Consider the following 23,394-nt stretch of genomic DNA (forward strand, 5'->3'; position numbering starts at 1 on the left):
ATTTCCGTTCAAATTCTAGTATTTCCAGTCAATTCCTTGTAATTCCTTCAATTTCTAGTATTTCCTTCAATTCCCATTAATTACCGGATACTTCCTTCGATTGTGTGTAATAAATTCCTCGAGTAGTTTCCCCTCGCAGTCATCACAACCGACAAGAACTGGTCATAGATGTTGACTCCTTTCACCCAACTCCATCTTATCATATATTTGACAGATATATTTGTAGATGTTTATCAAACTAGGCATGTCCTGAAAGTACGTCACATCAGCTTTCCAACTAACAATCTCACATCCAGATCGCACTTATTTAACGGTCGTGTGAAATAAGTCGGAGAAACATCCATTTAACGATATTTGAAGACCTACCGCCAGCAACCATGGTGGCTAGAGACTATCTGAGGCCTGTTTTGAATTCCTCAATCCTCAGGCTAAGACCTTTCAAATGCTACATCCCAGACGAAATGAGTCCGATTTCGGTAGGTGGTTTTTCAAAAGAATCCCTCACCTCACAAACTTTCACAGACATCTGAAAGATTTGTTTTTTTCTTAAAAAATGATTTTATTTACGTCTTTACAATCTCTAAGAATTTCATTTCGGTTTTTCTTTTAAATGCATGGCATTCTCAATTTTCGAAAGGCCAATGACATCTCCTTAGATAGCCACATCGAACAACAGGTTCTTATTGCTGGAAGTTGGGAAAAACGATAAAAATTAGCTCGGATACAGTCGATAAAAACAAATAAAGAAAATGTCGGGAAAATGGAAAACAAATTAAATTTTTTAGTTTACTTGTTCGTATCTGCTTTTCATCATCCGCTTTATGTAGGACTTGTAATCATCACCAGGACCAAAGTTTGTTGTTTTCGTTCCCAATCCAGCAGTCGGGGCTCGACTTTCAGCCTATAAGAACAAATCGATTAATCAAACTAAATCACCGCCACACTTCCCGATAAAAACATTTACCTCGATAATATTGGTGCGACCCTGATTCGTACGGCCCAGTCCTTGGCCCTCTGACCAGCCCATTTTCTGCAGTAATCGATTGCCAACATTATTCGAACTGATCGGCTGCGATGCTAAATTTCCGCTAGCCTGCACCTGTATGGCACTTTTCTGTTTCTCCAATTCCTTTTCGAAACGTTCCCGGCTTCGATTCACGGGTGGTGGATCACTTTCGCCATACTTCAGTCGTCTTTCTTTCGCTCTATCCCGGTATGATAAACCGGACGCATTGATGTCGTCCAGCTTTCCATGCAATAAATTGTACTTTTGTAAATTCTCCTTGTGCAAATTGGACATTTTCAAATGTTTGTTGAGGATTTCGGCGTCAGAAAAGGCCCGTTTGCATAGCAGACACGTTAGTTTGGCGAAATCGATGTAATCTTTTTCGCTCATTACATCCGCCGGCTTCTCGTTTTGCTCATTGTCCGAATCGGAGCCGTAGGTGGAAACTAGTTTTGCGATTTGCGGTGGCGGAGGAGTACCAATCGATGCAGCACCTCCACGTGAGCCCATGTCCATGGATATTTTCGATCGTTCCTTATTTTCCAGTATGGAAAATCCAACATCGGCATATCCACCATTACCGGTACGGTTGACTTTGATTGGTTCTTCTTCTTGACGTACGGGAGCTGGTGCGGCCTGCACTACATTCAAATCTTTCTTTTGATTCAATTGTTTTGCCCACTTTTCCATGTCCTTTACGATTTTTTTCGCCACTTTAACTTTGTCCTGTTTCGGATCCTTCTTCCTATCCTCCGACGCTTTGGTGGTGCTGTCATTCATCAGATCCGATACGGCTGTTGGAACGCCTGTCGTTTGGTTCGAGGTATTCTGGTCGCTGTTCTTTGATTGACCACTCGTAGACTTTGTGGCTTCAGCTGGTGTACTTGGCGTTGTTGCAGCGATCGTGTAGGTACTCTTTTCAGCATTCCAATACAGGTAAGCACCGCTTTCACCATTGTAATAATATTGCGAACTGGAGTCGTAGTACAGGCCAGTGGACGAATCATAATAGAATCCGCTGCTTTCATCATATTGATACTGGAAGACGTCTGGTGCAGCTGATTATCATGCAAAAAAGTTTGTGTGTCAACCATTAGATAGAACAAAACCTTCAGTTGAGGCACTTACGATATTTCTTATTGTCAAGCCCAGTGGGAATTTGGATTGGTTGAGTGACTGGAGCCTGTGATGAGCTGACTTTGTTTTGTTGTTTCTGTTTGCGCTGAATGGCCGACATAGCTACTGCAGCTCCGGAATTTGCCGTTTCACCCATTGTTGGCAGATTGTTGTAGTGTCCGTTGGTTATTTGGGCAATGTAATAGTCCGTGTAGTATTTGTAGTAGTGGTCGTGTTCAGCCGAATTCGATGCATAACTAAAATTGGATTGAAATTTTCACAAAAATTTACTCAAACGATCATTGATGAGACACTTACACGCTAGCACTGTATTCCGCCAATCGTGGTACATCAGCTAAAGTGTACTGGTGCGTATTCGAATACGATGACACGGTTGGTCCATCCGAATGACTTGGCTTACTTGCCACAGATTTGTTAATCTGTTTATTTTCGGAGTCGACGCAATAGGACACAAGAACTGCCACACATACAAAGAAAATAAGAAATTTGCCGAATAAATGAACTGGACTTTCGAAATTTATCGTTTGTCGACAACACCTTCACGATCCTCAATATTCAATGCTGGTTCAATGGCCTTCAGTGCATTGTGAAATGACATCGAGTCGACTAGATTCTGTAAATTAATTATTATTAATATAATTAAGTCAATCTGTACATTAAAATTGGAGGAAAAACAATCATACTGATGTTCAACCACACAAAAACACAAAAAAAAAATTCTTTCATTTTCCGTAATAATTCTTGGGCAATGGCGTGGAGGTGGATGTCCAGTGAAAGAATGTGTGGCCTTACGGCAATTTAAGGCGGCATGTGCATACAAGACTCTGTCACAATTTAAAGACGTACCGATATCAGGGATATGGACTTCATATTATGAAGATCGACTATTGAGAATTCTGTTCACCAGTCAGTAGCGAAGAAATGCAAATCCATTTTGCACGACTTTATTTTTGATGCAACTGTGACAGCAGGAGTGAGAATCATCCGATACTTCCCCGATGACTCATACAAATTTTATTCAACTATGGAGGAGGCGGATAATGATGATCAACCCGTCATCATTGACTAGGCCAACAGTGTCTAACTTGTTTATTACAACAATTTTTCACGCTTTTTTAAATTTATAGCAAAGGGGAAGGAGTGCTTGTTACTCAACGAGCACATCAACATTTTGAATTTTGTTTTACGCACCTCAAATGATAAATAGCAAATTCCCCGCGATGTACACGTCAATGGATCCTTGCAGATTAGAATTTTGGATATTTTCGAAACTAATGATGGTACCACTTCCTGCATGACGGTCAACACTCCTTCTTCATTGGTAAGGACGTCCAAGTTACGTAACATTATTTCTGAAACGAACGATCAAATTCAGTCAATTTGGCAAAGAAATGAGAATGGGAAGTGGCTCATACTTTTAGTTAAAATATTGCTAACTTCATCGCTGCCTTCACCACCCTTCTCGCTTTCTTCGCGTGATGCGTAACACTTAAAGCAATTCTCTCGCCTTTTGAAGTTGAAAACTCCACACTGTTGAAACGAAATTTAATTAAGATCACAACTGATTCCGTTCGGTTCTCCACCCGAACGAGCCGCAACATACCTTAGCACAGTACCAATCCGTAGCCACTTTCTCTTTACCAAGCGGCTCACGAGACACACTGTACTGCATCACCGATCGATACTGGTCCTGCACCATTAACACACCCTAAAATGAAAAATAGAAAACAATTTCGGATTAGAACGGGTGTGTTCCAGTGATGGGGGGACCGTATCTCCTCATTATTTATTCGCCAAAAGATGCATTTCATATATCATTCTTAAGCAACTCCTCGAGGAGTTGCAAGAATTTTGGTTGGTTTTTAGTTGTAAAAATGTTTAGAAATTTCAATTGTTGCTGATACAAAGTAAAATGATAAAAATGTCAGGTGATGCGTCAATAGGAACTTTTATTTTTGGAGGTAAAACGAAAATAAAATCCTCAGTCCTTTCATACGCAGTGATTCGCAATAGTAAACTTTCGAGTTTCATTTCAAAATTGGCACTTTCCAAATTGAAACCTAATTTCTGATGTTCACAGAGCACACGGCGCAATAGAGCGAGAAATTATTTCGACCTCTGATTGGACAAACTACTACTACCAGAATATTATGTCGAATTGAAAATCAATTTTCTCAACTGTGTGACGATGTGATCGTTGGTTTCATTGAGAAAATCGTTGTATGTCACCGAGCGATAAACAACTATTACATCACCGGACTTATGAAATAAGTTCGAGTCGATAGTTTGGATTTCATCAAAGACATTTTATAAGGATTGGATCAGTGGCCTTCTTCCTTGCGGTCCGGCTGTATTGGCGATTTCAGCAAAATATTCCAGCGATGGAAGGCTTCTTTGAGAGAAGCAGAAACGAATAGAGAAACAACCCGCGTTGTAGATCCGCGGTATCCAGGATATCGGGTAGTTTTTGAAGAAAAATTTTGGTTACCGGGAACTCCTATGATAGCTGAACAAACCAACGGAAATGTTCGTAGCATTAGGAACATTAGGATCAAGAAGTCATTTCTACGTTTGTGGTTACCGCGAAATTTTGACTCGCAAACCGTTACTATGTGTAACATGCAAATATGGTCATGATCGTAGTTAATTTATTTAACACAGATACCAAATGTCATGTGGAATGCGTGGAACGCGAGTGCTTAAAAAAAAAAGCGACTGCTACGCAATTGACATCTGATTGTTTTTTTTTGTTGATTTGTTGGTTTTGTCGAGTGCTTTTCAATTTTAACATTTTCTTTCGCTTTGGTGTAACATGGACTGAAACAGCTTCTAGTTTTGTGTTAAAATTGTTTCAAAGTCTTCTAAATTTTATAGGTTTCAGATGTGTTCGTATATAATAAGCCCTAATTAGGCCGTTAAATCGTGAATTTTGCTTTGTGTTTGAGTGATTTGTTTCCGTACAGAACTCATTCTGTTCTTTTCTTTTTTAAAAGAAAAATTTAATTAATTTGATAATACAGTAGGCAAAGTATCTAAATTGATAATTTTCCATTAATTCGTCACAACTTTTAATTCATAATTCAATCCTGAAAATTCGTCAATCTAAAAATACACTGCTCGTCCGCATTCACATCCGCAATCAACAAACGTCAAACGGTTTTCATTGTCTCATTAGATTTTTTTTGTGAAAATGTTTTTTGCCTACCTATTAAACCAGAGCTCTCAATATTTCCGAAATTGTTTCATTTCGAATAAGGAAAGTGCTCTTAAAATCAACAAATCGAAAACAAAAATCAATGTTTTTTATTCTTGGAGTTATTTTCAGAAAAGTTATGCTCCGCAAGTGTCGGATATCGATTTTTTTTAAATAAAACTTAGATTTATTGATCAAAAACAGTTAAAGAACTTATATAAATTGTTCTTCGCTTGTTCGATACTGTTTTTAATTCATTCTCATTTAAAATGTGTTTTGACTACTTATCTACTCGAAAATAAACAAATATCAGGAATTCCTAATAAGTTGCAGATGTTTTCGATTCAAAAGTTTTTTTGCTCTATTTCAATGGATCTTTATTTTAATATTGAATAATAGGAGGGTTCTGTTAGCCGGGCTCACTGAATATCTTTGAATTTTGACCTAATCTCTCTTTAAGTATCTACAGAAATTCTTATCAAGTCACTTTGGAGGAATTATTTCAGCAACCCCTTCTTAATAAGATTTAAAAAATCCATTAGTCGAAATGATAAATCTGATAAATTTATTGCACTCTTAGCGCTGGTTTTTGTATTGAACTTCCTGAAATAAGTACGTTACTTCAGTTAATTCATTCTTTATTTGGTTTTTCGTTGCTTTTTTTAGAAAAATACCTTGCAATGCTGCTTGATAATTTATTAATCCAGTGGGGAATAATATCCCTCACCTATGGCATTATGTAATAAATCTCATATTTCTATCTCCGAAATGCTGCGTAAATGTCGAACATTAACAAATTTGGACAATTGAAAAATATCAGAAAATATGAGTGTAGAAAATGGCTGGACTACTACACCTCGTAGGCTTATCTCAAATCTTAATAAAGTTCTAAGCTCTAACCGTAGCTCAACTTTTTTTCGTTAAATATATTCTTTGGTTTTTCTGTCAGAAGGATGTGCTATGTGACAATAAACTAAAGTTGGTTGATTTCTTGGACTATAGCGGTGGTTTGTAAATAAAAGACGTTAGCTTACGCAATATTTCGAGCTTTGGCTTTGCTCTTCATCAGGCTCTTTTGACCACTAATTACATTACTGAAAATCAACAAAAATATGAAGCTAAGACTACTAACTTCTCTCCACATGCATATTACAAATGTTTTGTAGCTTTGACTTTAATCTAGCCAACGGCGAAGAAACAAAATCCAACATGTGTCAATAAACATCAGACGCATCTTCATTGTATTTTCGTTAGTAATTTGAAGGACACCACGAGTGTAATCGAAAATCATTGAAATAGGAATAGCCTGAAACCTGATATGATCTGGATCAGATCTGATAGATTTTGACTTGACCTGATTTGAGTTGAGCCTGAAAATACAGACACTGACCTGAAGTGAATTGTATCAGACCTATTTCGCAAATTATTTTAACAATATCTTGAGAAATTTGTTACTTCTATTATGCAAATATCCTCCGTGAAACTACTAAACGAAAATTACGATTTTAGAACTCCGCGGCAAAGGAAACTAACAAGAAATATGCAAATGAATCAGGTCAATCCTGGTTATTTCAGGTTAAATTTAAAACATGTCAGGTCAGATCAGGTTTTTGATTTTCATGTCAAAAACCTACCTATTCCGAGGCATAAGTGGTTTGTAGTGTGGCTAAGCTAATTCACTGACCGAAAACAGCATGGTTGCCTCACCTTTTTAAGCACAATCTTCAAAACAACCTTCAAAAGAAATCTTTTCCTATTTGATTTTCCACATAAACTACAGTGTGTTCATCTTTAGAAAGAACAATTTCAGATTTATCAGAGTTTTAAAAGTCATCGAGGTTCCCAGTCAATTAAGTTCTTCCAGGTCTATGAAATTTTGGCGCGAAATTTGAATTCGCTATGGGATTTTCAAATTTTGTGCCAAAATATCATAACCTGGAAACGCTTTATTGACTGGGAACATCGATGACTTTTAGAACTCTCAAAAATTTCAAATATGTTCCGAACTAAAATGAACCCACTGTACATAGTTTTCTGAAACTTTGCCTAAATCTTTTGCCGATCCCAAAATGCATTCCAATTTGCTGTAAAGATCTTCGCATCATCAATTAAATACAACAGTCGATTGAATTGACGATTCAAAGGCTTGCGTAGCATAAATTTCCTGAAAATAACTCCAAGAATAAAAACATTGTTTTTTGTTTTCGATTTGTTGATTTTAAGAGCACTTTCCTTATTCGAAATTTATAAAAATTATCAATTGAATCATCTTGTAAACAATTTATTGACTCGAATAAATGAAACAATTTCGGAAATATTGAGAGCTCTGGTTTAATAGGTAGGCAAAAAACATTTTCACAAAAAAATCTAATGAGACAATGAAAACCGTTTGACGTTTGTTGATTGCGGATGTGAATGCGGACGAGCAGTGTATTTTTAGATTGACGAATTTTCAGGATTGAATTATGAATTAAAAGTTGTGACGAATTAATGGAAAATTATCAATTTAGATACTTTGCCTACTGTATTATCAAATTAATTAAATTTTTCTTTTAAAAAAGAAAAGAACAGAATGAGTTCTGTACGGAAACAAATCACTCAAACACAAAGCAAAATTCACGATTTAACGGCCTAATTAGGGCTTATTATATACGAACACATCTGAAACCTATAAAATTTAGAAGACTTTGAAACAATTTTAACACAAAACTAGAAGCTGTTTCAGTCCTTGTTACACCAAAGCGAAAGAAAATGTTAAAATTGAAAAGCACTCGACAAAACCAACAAATCAACAAAAAAAACAATCAGATGTCAATTGCGTAGCAGTCGCTGTTTTTTTAAGCACTCGCGTTCCACGCATTCCACATGACATTTGGTATCTGTGTTAAATAAATTAACTACGATCATGACCATATTTGCATGTTACACATAGTAAGAAAACATAAATTACATACGCTGGCGAACCCGCTTATACGGCAAAAAATTAATCGAAAGAAATTATAAAACCGGAAAGTTAAACATCGCTCAAGGATAACACACCTGAGCGTGCTGAGATATTTCAGTAAAATCTTTCAGTATTTTTTGAAGACTTTGGAGACGTCCCCTTTGCTGTAGGACTAATCAAATCATTGAGAGCTTCGTCTCTTTAACAATCATTTGGGTTTTTCAAGTGGGTTATATTCTGCGGTCGTTAAATGATCAACTTCACTAAAATGGTGGTCTGCGTTGGCTGTATTCACGATTGTAGTATTTGAGTTAATAAATGTCGGTGGTGGTATGAGAGGTGATTTTGCATCGCAATTACAAATACAGTATTGCCCGAAAGTGCAACAAAAAAAATCGGTGTACCAACCCAACAAACTAAACAAAAACCAATTTGGCCCTGGCCAAAAAAAGTGGCAAAATTCGAGCTTACACATTCTGATAAAATTCATTTTTCGCTTAGATTTTTCTTTTTTTTTTGTAATAAAATAATAAACTGCGCCCAGATACTATGATACCTGCTTGTATTCCATCCAGCTCCTTGCTTCCTCTTCAGTATTAAACTCGACAAAAGCAAAACCGCGGCTAGCACCTAGATTTTAGAAGAGAGCAAACACAATATACGATATCAATTTTTTCAAAGTTTGGTTGTTTTTGGTTTAGTTGATTTTTTGGTGATGGATTTACCGGAGATTTTTTTATTTTCAATTTCAATTTGCACCAATATTGTCATTCATCAACTTTCAATCTTGACTTAGCATACAGCCGATACCACATAAATATTTTTGTTATGTGATCGTGCCGTTGCTTTGAAATGCTAAGTCAAGTCCATACTTACCCGTTCAGCTTTTCGATTCGTTTGGTTTTTCTCAACTTAAATGTCTAACGGATAGTTTACAACAACAACAAATTATAGCAAAATCATGTTCATTGTCTTTACCTGTTTTACGTTTTCTTATCAGCCGGATGGATACAGGTTGAAGTCCATAGTGAATGAGGTCATTGTTGATCTGTGGGAGAAATAAATCGAAAATCAGGTTTTGAGAGAAGGGACAGGCAATTTGTGTTAAAGTTCCGAGATTAGTCGGTCGAATGTCTTGATATCAAGTTGATTACGTAGCAAGTATTAAATGCAGACGAGGAAAAAAAACAGCTAAGAAGGAAATGACATCGAGGTACTACAATATCAACAGACACATCAAATATTCGATTTGGAAACTACACGTCAAATAGCCGAATTGGAAACTTCAGCCATTTCACTCCATAATCTCGACCTCAACTGCAAATTACATAGCTGGCACTGATGGAAACTTATGAACAGACTGAAGTTTTCTGCCTTATTTGGTTAGTACTTTAGACATGGAGTGAACACTCAAGTGTATTGAATTATTGCATCCGATTGTTCGAGTCGAAGGCGAAGCAACACATTCGTAAGCAAACGTAATTCTCAAGATATACAAATTCACACGCATACGAGTGGTTCTCCACGTGATGTACAAAGTTGTACACGCGTCGTAATACGAAAGACAGAAAATAAAAAAAAGCAAAGAGAGTGAGTGCTAAAAACTAAAAGATGGCTTTCGTGACTTGCAATTTTTTTATGTGTTATGAACATCGTTGACCAGTGCCCCGTGGCACTTTGAGTTCCTCATAAGGCCCACGGTTTGAAACCTATACCGGATTGTTACATGAACCGATGCGACAAACATTTGTTGTAAGACTTGTGCTATCTAGCGCTAGAAGGGCTAGAACGAGTATAGTTCTAGTGTAAATCTCAGCAATCGCACAAAATCTAAATTGGCATCAAAATGAAGAATGGAATTCGAAGATTCTTAACTCGACAACGAAAATTTCGATTTTCGAGGAGCTTCAACAACGCCGATTCCGACAAATTAAATTTCATTTTGTAGCTTCCTTACTTGAGGTGTAATCTTGGCAAAAATATTGGTTATTTTTGATGAATACATAAGATTTGACCAACTAAGGTCTTCTTAGCGCGAAATCTAATGATAAATAGTGCCCGCACTTCTATTTAAAGTTTCTAAAAATCTCAGACTCGTGCAAATCAATTAATTTCTTTGAGCGATTCACTGTCACTAATCCTTAAAACCACTGGACTGATAGATGGATGACAAAACTATTCCAACACAAATCGTTTTTCTAAGAGAGTTTCGCGTAAAAGATAGCAGACGCAGATAAGAAATAACAAACAAAATCAACTTACGTCCGTTTCGGTGATGTGTTGAGCTAATCCCAAAATTATTATTTTATTGCTTGGTACCTGATTTCTATAATGTTCACTGTTCACTTGATCACTGTAATTAAAACGGAAAAAAAACCTGAAGTTAAGAAACGTACAGTTCCAATCCACAATCGATGGTAAGTACCTATCAAAACTGTCATTGCTATTGATCTCCTCCAAATAAGCTTCATCAGTTGATTGATGACGCCTATGATGACGATCCCTGCATAGAGGAAAAAAAAAACGAATTGTTAAAGTATCGCTTATCGCCACCTTATCACCACACCACTGAATCGATAGACGAAAAAGAAAACAAATTTCTTTGTTTCACTTTTTTTTTGTGTACACATACCTACGGTCGCGATCTCCTCTAAATCTGATCGGCCAAAACAGATAACAAATAAATACGATCACAAGTTTACGATTAAGAACACAAACGAAACACGTTACCTGTCTCTGTCATTCTGATAGTCTTGATCGATCAGGTCCTTGTACAAATCGGGACTGTTTCTACGATATCTACAGAAGCGGAAACCAAATCACTCAGAATACTGTTTGATACAATAAATTTAAAAGGTTTACCTTGGTCTACTCCGTGAACGGGAGCGACGCCTTCGATCCCTGCTACGATCCCTAAATAGTTGAGTTTAGATTCACTGTTTATAGTCTATGTAAAGTAGCGAAGTTACCTGGATCTAGAACGACTTCGTCTGCGATGATCACGACGACGATGTCTGGAGTCCGGACTACGTGATCCTTTAAAACAAGATACGATAATTAGACCGACGAAGGAACAAAAAATCTTTTTTAATTGACCGAAGAGATTCATTGTTCACAGGTTTTCGAGTCAATGACCTTAGACAAACCAAATATAATTCAAGAATGTGAGACCATTTCAGGTGCGATTTCGGGGATAAAATGACAACAAAGAAAGTTGATTTTCACGGATGACTCAACAGAGCCGAGTTGACATGTTCTGTGAAATTAGACAGTTTCGGTTTAAGTCACAGTAGAACAAGCTTTAAGAGGAATCTGGACATGGTCAAATTATTGCCATTATTATTACATTTGGGGGCAAAATTATTATTATTTCGATGATAATTTTGAACTGGCATCCTTTTTGGAAAAAGTACGACCATCCTTTGGTGTTTAAATGTGTTAGTTTTCAGTGAAAATTTAAATGTTGAGGGTGATGTAACCCCAGCCCGAGAAAACTCGAAATATGTGTCAATTTTCGTGAAATAGTGAGTTTTCTCGGACTGAGGTTACATCACCACAAACATTTAAATTTTCACTGAAAACTAACACATTTTACCACCAAACGGTCGTACTTTTTTCAAAAAGAATGCGAGTCCAAAATTATCATCGAAATAATAATAATTTTGCCCCCAAATGTAGGCAACAATTTAGCCATGTCTAGATTCGTCTTAATGCGAACAGCTTTTAGGCCCGATGGATGGATGACATATTGCTATGTAATTTTATCAAACATCATTAATGCTGGTCACTTGGCCACTGTGAAACCCATCGACTATGACCCATCATTCCATTTAATTTATATAGAACGGAAATGTGATTTCATTTTAAATGGCTGGCGAGATCTGTTCATTACCCGATAAAAGTTCGTCTGACGTTCCAATGAACTATGCAAAAATTTAGTCACACATTTGGAAACGTTTACGCACGACTGCAATATTATAGCCTTCAAGTGGTATTTACGTACGATTTGATCTGATTATGCATTTTCGCACTTAAATTGTACACTTGTACACTACAACTACACACATTTTTACGACAGTAAACAAAACAATGAGACATTAACTAAACCATTCGGAATTTCAAAACAAAAAATATTTTGAGGAAAATTATGTCTTGCAGGTGTAAGAAGTGGTACATTAATCACTTTGGGGAGGCGCAGATCGAGAGTACAAGAAAATGTACATTTTTTTTTGATTTTAACACTGAACCCGTAAATGAACTTTAATGAGTCATTGTCGATCCGATTAAATTGCAAAAACCAAATTGAATGATCCTCGGAATCTCATCACAAAATTTGAATTTTTATCAAAGACCGAAAAAAAGTGTCTAACAAAAACCAACAAAATTAAATATGGCGTTTCGAGTCGAACTTACGTCGATCCATTTTTTCTTAAAAATCGGTTTTCTACAAGATACAGCCTCTGCTTTTGCAGTCAATATGCGTCTGACCGTTCTACTAAAATCGTAAACCAAGAATGTAATTAGAAAATGACATTCTGCACAATTAAAATCACTTTAATTTACTGCTGAAATTGCTTATGAACACAGAGTTTCTATCAGTAAAACACACGCCGATATAATAAACTATACACTGGCAGAGTAGCCAGAAAAACGTCTTCTTTGACAATGAAAATAAAAATTTTGAAGTGTCAAACAGGGTGAACAGGTTGAAACGGTTTTTTCCATCGTACGGTAAAAACGAAGTTTGACAGGCCGAAAACAACCGACCGTGAGAACTTCAAAGTGAGGTTGTATAGGTTGTATTGGCTTCTCTGTGGATGACGATTGACATTTTGAACAGCCTTGGAAGAAACCTGTGCAAAAGAGAAATTGAACGGCAAATAGACCAAGGCTTGAAATAGACTCTTATGACGGGGAAATTTTCTTTTGTTCGAACTTGAAGGAGTGTGTAAACATTTGACAGATCCCGCAAGTTCTTTATTCAAATGAAATAAACCCTTCAAAACACTTTTCCGTCATAACAGTCTATAGGTTTCTTCCAAGGCCATACGAATTGTCAAATAATTGTCAACTTTCATCCATAGAGACATAACCTCATCAACGTTTTTATGCAAAATCGCGTAGGTTTATGTTGATGTGGATGAAATCGTTGCCGTTCGTGTTGTCAAAGTTCGGGCTTACAGAACCTATAGTTACTAAAGTTCGTGTCAGGTCGTTAAATATTGAGTAACACGATGCACGATACATGACCGTTTTGGATCTGTTAGATTAATTTGAGTGGGATTTGATCTTTATCCCACAAAATACTGTTCCATAAACGTTGCCTATAACGAATTTATGGTCACAAATCCCATCAACCTTTCTCACATTTTTGCAGGATGGATCAATCTTTTGAGCCTGATGGCTTATATCTAATTAAAAAGAACCTCGATGATGCTTTCATATTTAACAAATTCTTAAAATCGAATTCAGAATGGGACAATATTACTGCATCAGGTTTACATCAAGCCTGAAAAATATTTGACAGATGCCTCATACATTTTATGTCAATATTTTTCAATCGTTTTGTATGGTCCTATTTTTCGCAAACTGTGTAGTCACTGGTACTCACCTTGCAATGTCGTTACAATCACAAAAAAGAGACAACACAGTGTTTAGACACGGAGATAAAGAATCACTATTTTCCTCATATTGTGATGCTACGCGTGGTACGCCGACAGTTTAAACGAAAATGGCCCATTCAAGTATTTTCATTCAACAAAATAAAAACAAAAAGTTTTCATTTTCAAGTGAATCGTCCCGCGTAAATTCAAAACTCAATCGGTTGAAAGGTTTCCTCGTATCGTTAAATTACAGTCGGTCATTACGTGGCTGACAAGTCAACTGAACGAAACAGTCAAAACCATCTTTTAAACCATTTCATAGTTGTCTGTTCTGACGTGGTCAAAATAAATAATTTTGGAAAAAAGACAATTTGCCGAGCGAAATTCAGGAATTGAATCGATACAAGAACACTACGGCATTTGCTGGAACGAGTTTTTACCGCGTATCGTGAAGGTAATTACGATTTTGACCATAAATTGCATCTGAAGTCCAATTACATTGACCCGATTGACTACACGAAAAGTGTTTAACAACAGAAATGAAATTTTTTGATGAATTTAATCAGAACGGGGAAATGTTTTATTCAAATCACCATTTGTTGTCAGTGTACACGTTAGAAGGAAGAGGATTCTAGTTTCGTGTTCATCGTCTGACGAAACTTGTTGACGTAAAAGTCGAGTCAAAATTGGTTGACCGTGCTAGACCGTGTGACATCTTTACTTAATTTTGTCTCTCTCTTTTAGGAAGGTTAGTAGAGCGATGAACTCATTTCAACAACCAGGACCGCCGCAACAAGGCTGGCCTCAACCACCACAACAGCAAATTCCAGGAGTACTTAATGGAAATCAGCAAAACAATGTAGGGACAATGAGACTTTCTAGTCCATCGATTCAGACGTAACCCTTTTTCATTTTACAGTTGACCGGTCAGATGTCCAATATGAATCTGGGCGATTCGAACGAGCGACCGGCACCATTCGGCGTTAATCAGGGAAGTCACAATAAATTTCTTCCACCGGCGGCACAACCACCAGCTGGTTTGAGTTCAAACAACAACTTCAACACAAACAACAATGCACTTCATCAACAACATGCACCACCACAGCAAGGTCTCGTAAACGGTCAGAGTGGTCCACCGCAGTTGTCTCGAACACCGCAACCAAATTTTCCGTCACAATTAGGCCCACAAAACGCTACACCAAATTTTCAAAACAATGCGATGCCTACGCCTCCATTGCAATCGCAACAAAGTAGGCCTCCAATACAAAACCAACAGATGCAGCCACCGGCACAACAATTTCCACCAAGTCAACCTAATCAAGGCAATGGAATGCCTCCGCATCCTACAAGTCAATTACCACCAAATTCTCAGCAGCAATCAATCGGCGAACAACATTCACATCCTAATCCAAATGCATTTCTTGGTCAACAACAACGGTCGCAATTTCCCGGTCAGCAACCACCACCACCAGGCTCTTCAATGCATCCAAATTCTCAGTCTGGGCCTGTGAATCCTGGAATGCCTCCACAATCTGGAATGCCACCACAACAAGGAATTCCACCACAACAAGGAATGCCACAACAACCAGGAATGCAACAACAACAACAACCTGGAATGCAACAACAACAACCTGGAATTCCACCACTGGGAATGCCTCCAAAGCCACTCATCCAAAATAATCCACCAAGTGGTGTTGCGCAGCCTGGAGTACCTTTACAACAAGTAAATCGTCCACAACCTGGCATGCCACAACCTCCAGGAATGCCTCCACAACCTGGTATGTATCAACAATCTGCTATGCAGCCGCAATCAGGAATGCCACCACAACCGGGCATGCCTCCACAGCATGGAATGCCGCCACAACCTGGAATGCAACCACAACCTGGAATGCATCCACAATCAAGCATGCCTCCACAACCTGGTATGCATCGACAACCTGGAATGCCACTACAACCTGGAATGCATCCACAAATGGGAATGCAACAACAACAACAACCAGGAATGCCTCCACAGCTTGGAATGCAACCACAAACTGGAATGCCACCACAACCTGGAATGTATCCACAACCTGGAATGCCACCACAACCTGGAATGCCACCACAACCTGGAATGCCACCACAAACTGGAATGCATCCACAAATGGGAATGCAACAGCAACCAATGCAGCCTGGAGCATATCCAGGCATGCAGCCTCAGCAACGAAATTTCAATAGCAATCAAGGCATGTATAATCCACCAGGAAACTTTCCTCAAGCTCAAGCTCAGCAGCAACAACGTAGGCTCGATCCAGATCAAATGCCAAATCCAATTCAAGTAAGTGTCACATAGAGTAAGCCGGACATTTTTCCGGTTGGTTACATTGTTAAACATTCAATGCCTCGTTGCAGGTTATGGCTGAAAATCAGCGTGCAATGACTGGGCCATTTGTTACAAGTCAGCCAGGATTAGTACCACCATTGGTAACAACCAAATCGATAACACAAGATCAAGGCAACTCTGGACCACGATTCATTCGGTAATTGTGTTTTGGAATATTGCAACTAATTGAGGCCGTGTGTAACAAGAGCAAATTTCTATTTCGTTCAGTTCGACCATGTACAATGTTCCTGCCACTGCCGATATGATGAAACAAACAGCAGTACCATTTGCGCTAATAATTTCTCCATATGCCAAGACTTTAGAGGGCGAAATCGTTCCGCCAATAGTCAATTTCGGTGAAGTCGGTCCGATTCGATGCATTCGTTGCAAGGGTTATATGTCACCCAACATGCAGTTTATTGACGCCGGACGTAGATTCCAGTGTTTGCTATGCAAAGCGACCACTGAAGGTAACCATTTTGTCGTCGAATCGAAGATCTGAACTGATTTTGTGTCGTTTCGCAGTTCCGCAAGAGTATTTCCAGCACTTAGATCATACTGGACAACGAACGGATAAATATGAGCGACCTGAATTGGTATTGGGCACCTACGAATTCGTGGCTACGAAAGACTACTGTCGGGTATGTTTGAAGTGTAATATTTCCGTGCAAACTGATTATCAATTAACCGTGTTCTCATATTGCGCAGAACAACAAGCCACCCAATCCACCGGCAATGATATTCGTAATTGATGTGTCGTACAACAACATCAAATCCGGACTGGTGCATCTGCTGTGCAGTGAAATGAAGCGAATCATACGAAATCTACCGATTGACCAAGGAATGGATCGCAGTGCCATGAAAGTTGGCTTCATAACGTACAACAACACCGTACACTTCTACAATTGCAAATCGAATTTGGCTCAGCCGCAAATGATGGTCGTCGGTGATGTGCACGAGATGTTCATGCCATTGTTGGACGGATTTCTGTGTGACCCGGAAGAATCGGGTGCGGTTATCGATTCGCTGATGGAGCAAATACCGGCAATGTTTGGTGAAACGCGTGAAACGGAAACAATTTTGTTGCCGGCCATACAAGCTGGCCTGGAAGCGCTGAAAGCGTCCGAATGTGCCGGCAAAATTATCGTTTTACATTCATCGTTGCCGATAGCTGATGCGCCAGGAAAGTTGAAAAATCGCGATGATCGAAATGTTCTCGGCACGGAGAAAGAGAAAACGGTTCTGACGCCACAGACCAACGTATACAATAACCTCGGTCAGGAGTGTGTTCAAGCTGGCTGTGCTGTTGATTTGTTTATTTTCAATAATTCGTACGTTGACCTGGCCACGATTGGACAAATTTGCCGATTGACTGGCGGTGAGATCTACAAATACACTTACTTCCAAGCGGATATGGATGGTCATCGGGTGGTGAACGATCTGATTAAAAACATCTCACGACCCATTGCATTCGATTCTGTGATGCGTGTTCGAACGTCAACGGGAGTACGACCAACCGATTTCTACGGTCACTTCTTTATGTCGAATACGACCGACATGGAAATCGGAGCCATCGATTGTGATAAATCGATCGCAATTGAAGTTAAGCACGACGATAAATTGGCTCCGGAGGATAATGTTTACATTCAGGTGGCACTTTTGTACACATCATGCAGTGGACAACGACGATTGAGGATTCTAAATCTGGCTCTCAAGACATGTACGCAAATGGCTGATCTATTTAGGTGTTGTGACCTGGACGCGATGGTTTTGTTCTTTGCCAAACAGGTTAGTGTTCGGAGTCTGTGTTTCGGACTGTAATGCACCAACTCATGCTTTCGTCATATTTTCAGATCATATTCAAACTTGTGGAAACGCCACCGAAGGCGGTAAAAGACAGTTTAGAAGCCCGTTGTGCGCAAATACTCGCCTGCTATCGGAAAAATTGTGCATCGCCCACATCTGCCGGTCAATTAATTCTTCCCGAATGCATGAAACTGTTGCCATTGTATGCATCATGCTTGATGAAAAATGATGCTATTTCCGGTGGTTCTGACATGACATGCGACGATCGTTCGTATGTGATGCAATTCGTTTCGATTATGGACTTGCCGATGTCTGTGTCGTACTTCTATCCCCGTTTGATACCCATCCACGATGTGGACGTTAACGATACGGATGTACCATCGCCCATTCGGACGACCATTGAGAAAATGTGCGACGATGGAGCGTACATTTTGGAGAATGGTATTCACATGTTCATTTGGCTGGGTCTGTCGCTGGCACCCGAATTTACACAATCAGTATTTGGCGCACCGAGTTCGCAACAAATTGATACGGATCGTTGTGGTGTGCCGGTATTTGATAATCCGTTGTCGCAAAGGATACGCGATATTATCGACAGCATTCAAGCGGAACGGCCTCGAACCATGCGGGTAAGAAATATGTTTTTATTGTTTTGCTAGTTCCATCCGAAGGTCAGTCTCGCCTTGCGAATATTTGAAATGGGAATCTTGGGCATCGGTGATTGTTTCTGGGTATTTTTGAGAATCGATTGGTCGAATGATTGACTTTCAAAATGTAGAGGTTAGGGCGTATCGTTCATAAAGATTGCCTTAGTAGACGAGATAACGATAACAGCCACAGCCTCCAATTGCGACCATTTTAAACTCAACAAAAGATAAAAAAAATAAAACATTTTCTTCCCACAGATAACTCTGGTGCGACAACGCGACAAATTGGAAGGTGTTCTGCGTCACTTTTTGATCGAGGACCGTGGTACGCATGGTGCGCCCAGTTACGTTGACTATCTTTGCTATTTACATAAAGAAATCCGATCGTTGCTCAGCTAGCTAACGAATGATTGTGAACAGTGGCCGCCTCGGAACGTTGACAACAACTCGTCGTGTCGTAGCATATCGCAAAATCGAACTAGAGCGTTGCGATACCGCCGTGCGTTAATGGGAAGGTAAAAAAAATATTTTTTTTTTTAATTTTAGCCGTTTAGTTACATCAAATTTAGTGGAAAAACAATTTCGTTTTTGAGAGAGAAAGGAGAGAAATAAGAGAGGAAAAATACAGAAAAAAAATCTTTTAAGAAAAAATCTTATCGAAAAAAAAACGTTTCATTTCGACATAAAAGAAGTCAATTGTTTCATTTTTGTGATCAAGAAATTGATGGACAGTCACAGGTGCGGGATTCAATGTGTTTGTGGCAATGTTCGTTTGTAGCATTTAAAAAAGACAAAACAATAAACTTTTGAAAACAATATAATGAATTAGCGTAAATCAGCGTAGAAGTCAATAGCTAGAAGTCAATTTTCAGTTGAAATTAGTAAAAAAAAATCCCAATGAAAGGAGGATGAGGAGATTTACATCCGCATTTCTTTTAAAAATAGAAGAAAATCATAAGAGGTGACGAACTCAATTTTTTACTAACATAAAACCTTCCTATAATCGTTCTCTTGCTTATTTTTGTTTCGTATTATTTTAATGCAGTACCGCCCGCCCCGAATTTCCAATAGAGTTATTTATGAATATGAAAATCGCTATAAATTCTGATAATCAATTTTCCGTTGTGCGTATCGTGAGCTTTTCAGTGCGTTCATGAAATTAAACGGATCTGATCGTTTTGTGTCGAACTATCCAGCTAGAATTCGAAAAGTTTGTGAGAAATAAAAAAAAACTCTTTGCGCGATTGAAATGAATTTATAGAAACCTTTTTTTTTGTTTTTAATTATTTTTGTATTTTTATGTGAAAATCTTTATTGAATTGGTTTATCTTTTATTGAAATTGTTTTTAAAAATGTAAAGGAAAATTATTATTATTATACAACAAAATAAACGAATAAAATTATTGAGAAAGTAGATTCTGTTGTTTCATCACAAATTCTGCCGTAATTTGGAAGAAGTTTTTTTTTTCAAAAATTATTTGTGGACGATTTTGCAGTAGATTGTTTTTTTAATAAAATTTTGAATAAAACTTCATAAAGAACAATCTAAAAATTGGTTGTTAAAAAAACAAAGGTTCTGAAAGAACCAGGTTAACACAACTCTGAGTTGATCACGAAGGCGGTGACACACAAATTGAGTTCAGGGGCTACGAAGTTTATATGAAAAAGGCAACGTAACAAAAACAAAATTCCGAATTTTCCTAAAAAACATATTCTTCAAGTTGATTTCACACACAATCTGGACTGAGGGCGTTTATCGATTTCTGTGTCACCCGCCTTCGTGGTTGTCTTAACCTGTTCTTTCAGAACCTTGGAGAAATTGACAATTGAGTTGAAATAATTGCAAAACAGTAGGCTACTTCGCCGAATGGAACGCACTCACTAGCCGTGGGGTAAACCAATGAAAGTAAATAGATAGGTATGGCCAAACGTTCAAATTTGTTCTAGCCGGAGCACATACGGATTTGCATGGCGCCACCTCAAACGAACTCATTTCTAGTGCAAATTTCCACTAGAAATGAGTTCGTTTGAGGTGGCGCCATGCAAATCCGTATGTGCTCCGACTTGTATGGACTGGCCATACCTACTTATCTACTTTCATTGCTTTTTATTACCTTTCAGGAAAAAAAAGTTTATCAAAATCGGCTTACTATTTTCTAAGATATCGGAGATATGCCCTTTAGTAATGTTACCCTCGATATGGTTTAGTTTGAGAATTATGGAAGTATGACGATCTGAATCAAAGGAGTGTTTAATAATGTAAAAGTACGAAAGGAGCATAATTTCCATTATTTCTACATTTCAAATTTGAGAACCAGACGCGCCGAATTTTAGTTGGATCGTATGGGGCAAATGTTTGTAGTGACGATTGTAGAAAAATTCGGAAACGTAAAAAGTACTAATAAGCCAGATGAATTGTATATGCCGACGTCTCATACGAATATGGTCGTATGAGGCATGTGCCCTATTAGCCGTACAGAATTCAGCGCGCCTGAAACCAACCAGAAGAGTTGGATTCGTTTCATTTTTAACCAAAATATTACCGCCTGGAACAAAGTTCTTCACTTCTAGTTCTTGAATTCTTCAACATGAACGACTTAAATAATAATAAATTATTAGAAGATCGTGTCTGACAATTTCGATTTTCTTTTCGAATTTCTAACTGGTCATCACGCTGTTACCATAACAATCATTTTGATACCATTTTGACAAGATATGTATGAATTATACTTGAACTGATTTCTGATAACGAATCAAGGTTGACAAGGCAAGTAAATCATCACACCATCACAATAATTATTTCTGCTACTTCTTTTGTTGAACAAATTTACCTTCTGCTTGATGTGAAATCCTTTACTAAAATTGTTTTGACTTACATTCTGTGATATAAGAGAACAAGAACCAGGGATCAAGAATTTTTGTTGTCGAAACAATAGAAGCCGTTTTTAATAGCATTGCTCATCGATCTTTTACTTCAGTTCTTAAAAAGTTGTATTTATCAGTACATTATGTCTATTTAAACGAACCAATTTGTAACAGCTTGTTGAACTTTTGAACTTCTACATTTTAGAGGATTCCATATTGACTGTAATTTCCCCTTCCAAACGGATACATCTCGTTGGTGGTTAGATAATATAATCCCCGAGAGCTGTATTACGAAAATCATTCAGAATTACTATTCTGACTTCAAGAAGATAGGAGGTTTTTTTTGGAAAAATATTTTCTGTGAAAAATTTATTTGGAAAAGCTACAGTCAGAGTCAGTGAAATTTCAGCATGATTTTGTTTCAGCTGTTTTTCAGCTGACCAGACAAACAATCAAAACTGTTTATACGCCTTTATGTGTGGATCAGCTGAAAAACAGGTGAAGCAAATTTATGCTGAAATTTCACTGTCTCTGACTGTACACTGACGAAATGTTTTTCTAAAAGAAAACCAAAAGAAAACCCAAAAGTATCTTACTCCATCGAGACGATATCTCCCATATAGACATTTTCGTTTGAGTTTGTGCACTTATTCGGTGAGTCGGCCATTATTTCTCTAAACGTACACTTGGCTGCTGTAAAAGAATACGGGAATAGGATTGACTCCGCATAAAATAGTGGTGCACGGAAGTGACTACATGAAACTAGAAATTTAAAAAAAATCTGCAATTGACCAATGCAATGTAATAAATAGTGAACTTTACACAGCTGCAATAAATCATCTTTACGACACCCTGGTTGGTGAAATTTTCCAGAGTTTGGATAAAAGTCAATGTGCCCCCGCGCCCAAATTTCACCTAACGAATAGCCACAGGTGTGAATTATATCAACAAATTGACCGTCGGACTGTTTAATTGCGTCAATCGAAGAATTAGTAAAAAGTGGTGCTGCAGGATCCAGGCCCGTTATTCTTGAATATTTGAATTAGAGTCGAAACAATTTGAGAGTTTAGTAATGTTTACCTCCTAAGGTGACCGTTGAAATATCTTCCAACGTTACCAGCGATGTGCGCTCCTTGTGAAATTGTAGAATATTTTAAATGCGAAACACCTACTTGTTTCTTGCGAATATCTTACTATCTTACCTAAGGAATGACCAATCACATGTATGTCGCTGTAACTTACATTTTGATTTCTAGAAACACTCAAACAAAGTCACGAATACGGAGATTAAAATGTCTTATTAGTCGAACAATTTTACCTAATATAATGCGACAGCAGATTTCCGATTCGACTACCAATCTGACGTACATAGGACCTTGATTCATCATACAATTTGTGGGCGAGCTGCTCCCAATCGACCAGTAAAACATTCACATCACCTCGACCCAAATACGCATTCTTTACCGGTTCTATTGAACCGTGAAACCTATTCGCTATGTAGCCATGAATGATCAACTTTGTGGGTAGATCAGGCGCAAAACTGACTAGAGAAACGTTTGGTGAGATGATTTGTTCGGATGTGATAAATCTGCAATTTGAAAATGTTTCGTTGCACAAAAAGAAAAGATAGGAAAGTGCAGACTGTTAGCAATGAAAATACATTACGGACTGTTATAGTACAGAACGACCGTACCCAGTTCGTCGTCTGACAGTAACGGTGGTAAGGGTGCACCGAAATTTTTGATTTTGCAGAAGAAGAAAAATATTAGAAAATTTCTATGAATCGGAGACATGTTGTTGTAAGTTATGATTGCAACGTTCGACTAATCATTCG

General features: G+C 38.0%; 3 protein-coding genes and 1 long non-coding RNA gene across 10 annotated transcripts; 2 read left to right on the forward strand and 2 right to left on the reverse strand.

The window, feature by feature from the left end:
- Positions 1–465: 465 nt before the first annotated feature.
- LOC119066070 lies at positions 466–21,867 on the forward strand. Its single transcript, XR_005085690.1, has 4 exons — positions 466–476; positions 1,986–1,990; positions 14,559–14,562; positions 21,735–21,867. It is a non-coding gene; the product is annotated as an uncharacterized LOC119066070 (long non-coding RNA).
- Positions 535–12,942, reverse strand: LOC119066067 (RNA-binding protein 5-B-like). 3 transcript variants are annotated; one of them, XM_037168294.1, is made up of 19 exons: positions 12,844–12,930; positions 12,694–12,775; positions 11,250–11,316; positions 11,143–11,193; positions 11,011–11,079; positions 10,913–10,936; positions 10,706–10,783; positions 10,543–10,633; positions 9,259–9,328; positions 8,837–8,910; positions 3,747–3,851; positions 3,559–3,673; positions 3,335–3,495; positions 2,681–2,756; positions 2,441–2,600; positions 2,135–2,379; positions 965–2,064; positions 791–901; positions 535–686 (listed from the first exon to the last, which is right to left on the reverse strand). In XM_037168294.1, exons 2-19 carry the CDS (start codon positions 12,701–12,703, stop codon positions 681–683), a joined length of 2,613 nt encoding a protein of 870 aa, XP_037024189.1. In that variant the 5' UTR covers positions 12,704–12,775; positions 12,844–12,930; the 3' UTR covers positions 535–680. The 3 variants fall into 3 exon arrangements, with proteins under 3 accessions (XP_037024189.1, XP_037024190.1, XP_037024188.1); XM_037168295.1 differs by lacking the exon at positions 10,913–10,936 and having other exon boundaries at positions 12,844–12,942; XM_037168293.1 differs by lacking the exon at positions 535–686 and having other exon boundaries at positions 734–901; positions 12,694–12,930.
- Positions 14,170–19,803, forward strand: LOC119066066 (protein transport protein Sec24C). The gene is made up of 9 exons (XM_037168292.1): positions 14,170–14,337; positions 14,628–14,742; positions 14,803–16,197; positions 16,272–16,399; positions 16,471–16,712; positions 16,768–16,883; positions 16,951–18,030; positions 18,096–18,677; positions 18,954–19,803. Exons 2-9 carry the CDS (start codon positions 14,644–14,646, stop codon positions 19,092–19,094), a joined length of 3,783 nt encoding a protein of 1,260 aa, XP_037024187.1. The 5' UTR covers positions 14,170–14,337; positions 14,628–14,643; the 3' UTR covers positions 19,095–19,803.
- LOC119066068 (pancreatic triacylglycerol lipase-like) lies at positions 21,667–23,394 on the reverse strand. 5 transcript variants are annotated; one of them, XM_037168298.1, is made up of 8 exons: positions 23,226–23,393; positions 22,879–23,148; positions 22,763–22,812; positions 22,641–22,692; positions 22,383–22,588; positions 22,317–22,322; positions 22,157–22,253; positions 21,667–21,843 (listed from the first exon to the last, which is right to left on the reverse strand). In XM_037168298.1, exons 1-8 carry the CDS (start codon positions 23,351–23,353, stop codon positions 21,762–21,764), a joined length of 891 nt encoding a protein of 296 aa, XP_037024193.1. In that variant the 5' UTR covers positions 23,354–23,393; the 3' UTR covers positions 21,667–21,761. The 5 variants fall into 5 exon arrangements, 4 of the variants coding, with proteins under 4 accessions (XP_037024193.1, XP_037024192.1, XP_037024191.1 ...); XM_037168297.1 differs by having other exon boundaries at positions 22,157–22,322; positions 22,383–22,565; positions 22,755–22,812; XM_037168296.1 differs by having other exon boundaries at positions 22,157–22,322; positions 23,226–23,392.

This window comes from Bradysia coprophila, chromosome IV (genome assembly GCF_014529535.1).
Source record: "Bradysia coprophila strain Holo2 chromosome IV, BU_Bcop_v1, whole genome shotgun sequence".
Classification (NCBI taxonomy): Eukaryota; Metazoa; Arthropoda; class Insecta; order Diptera; family Sciaridae; genus Bradysia; species Bradysia coprophila.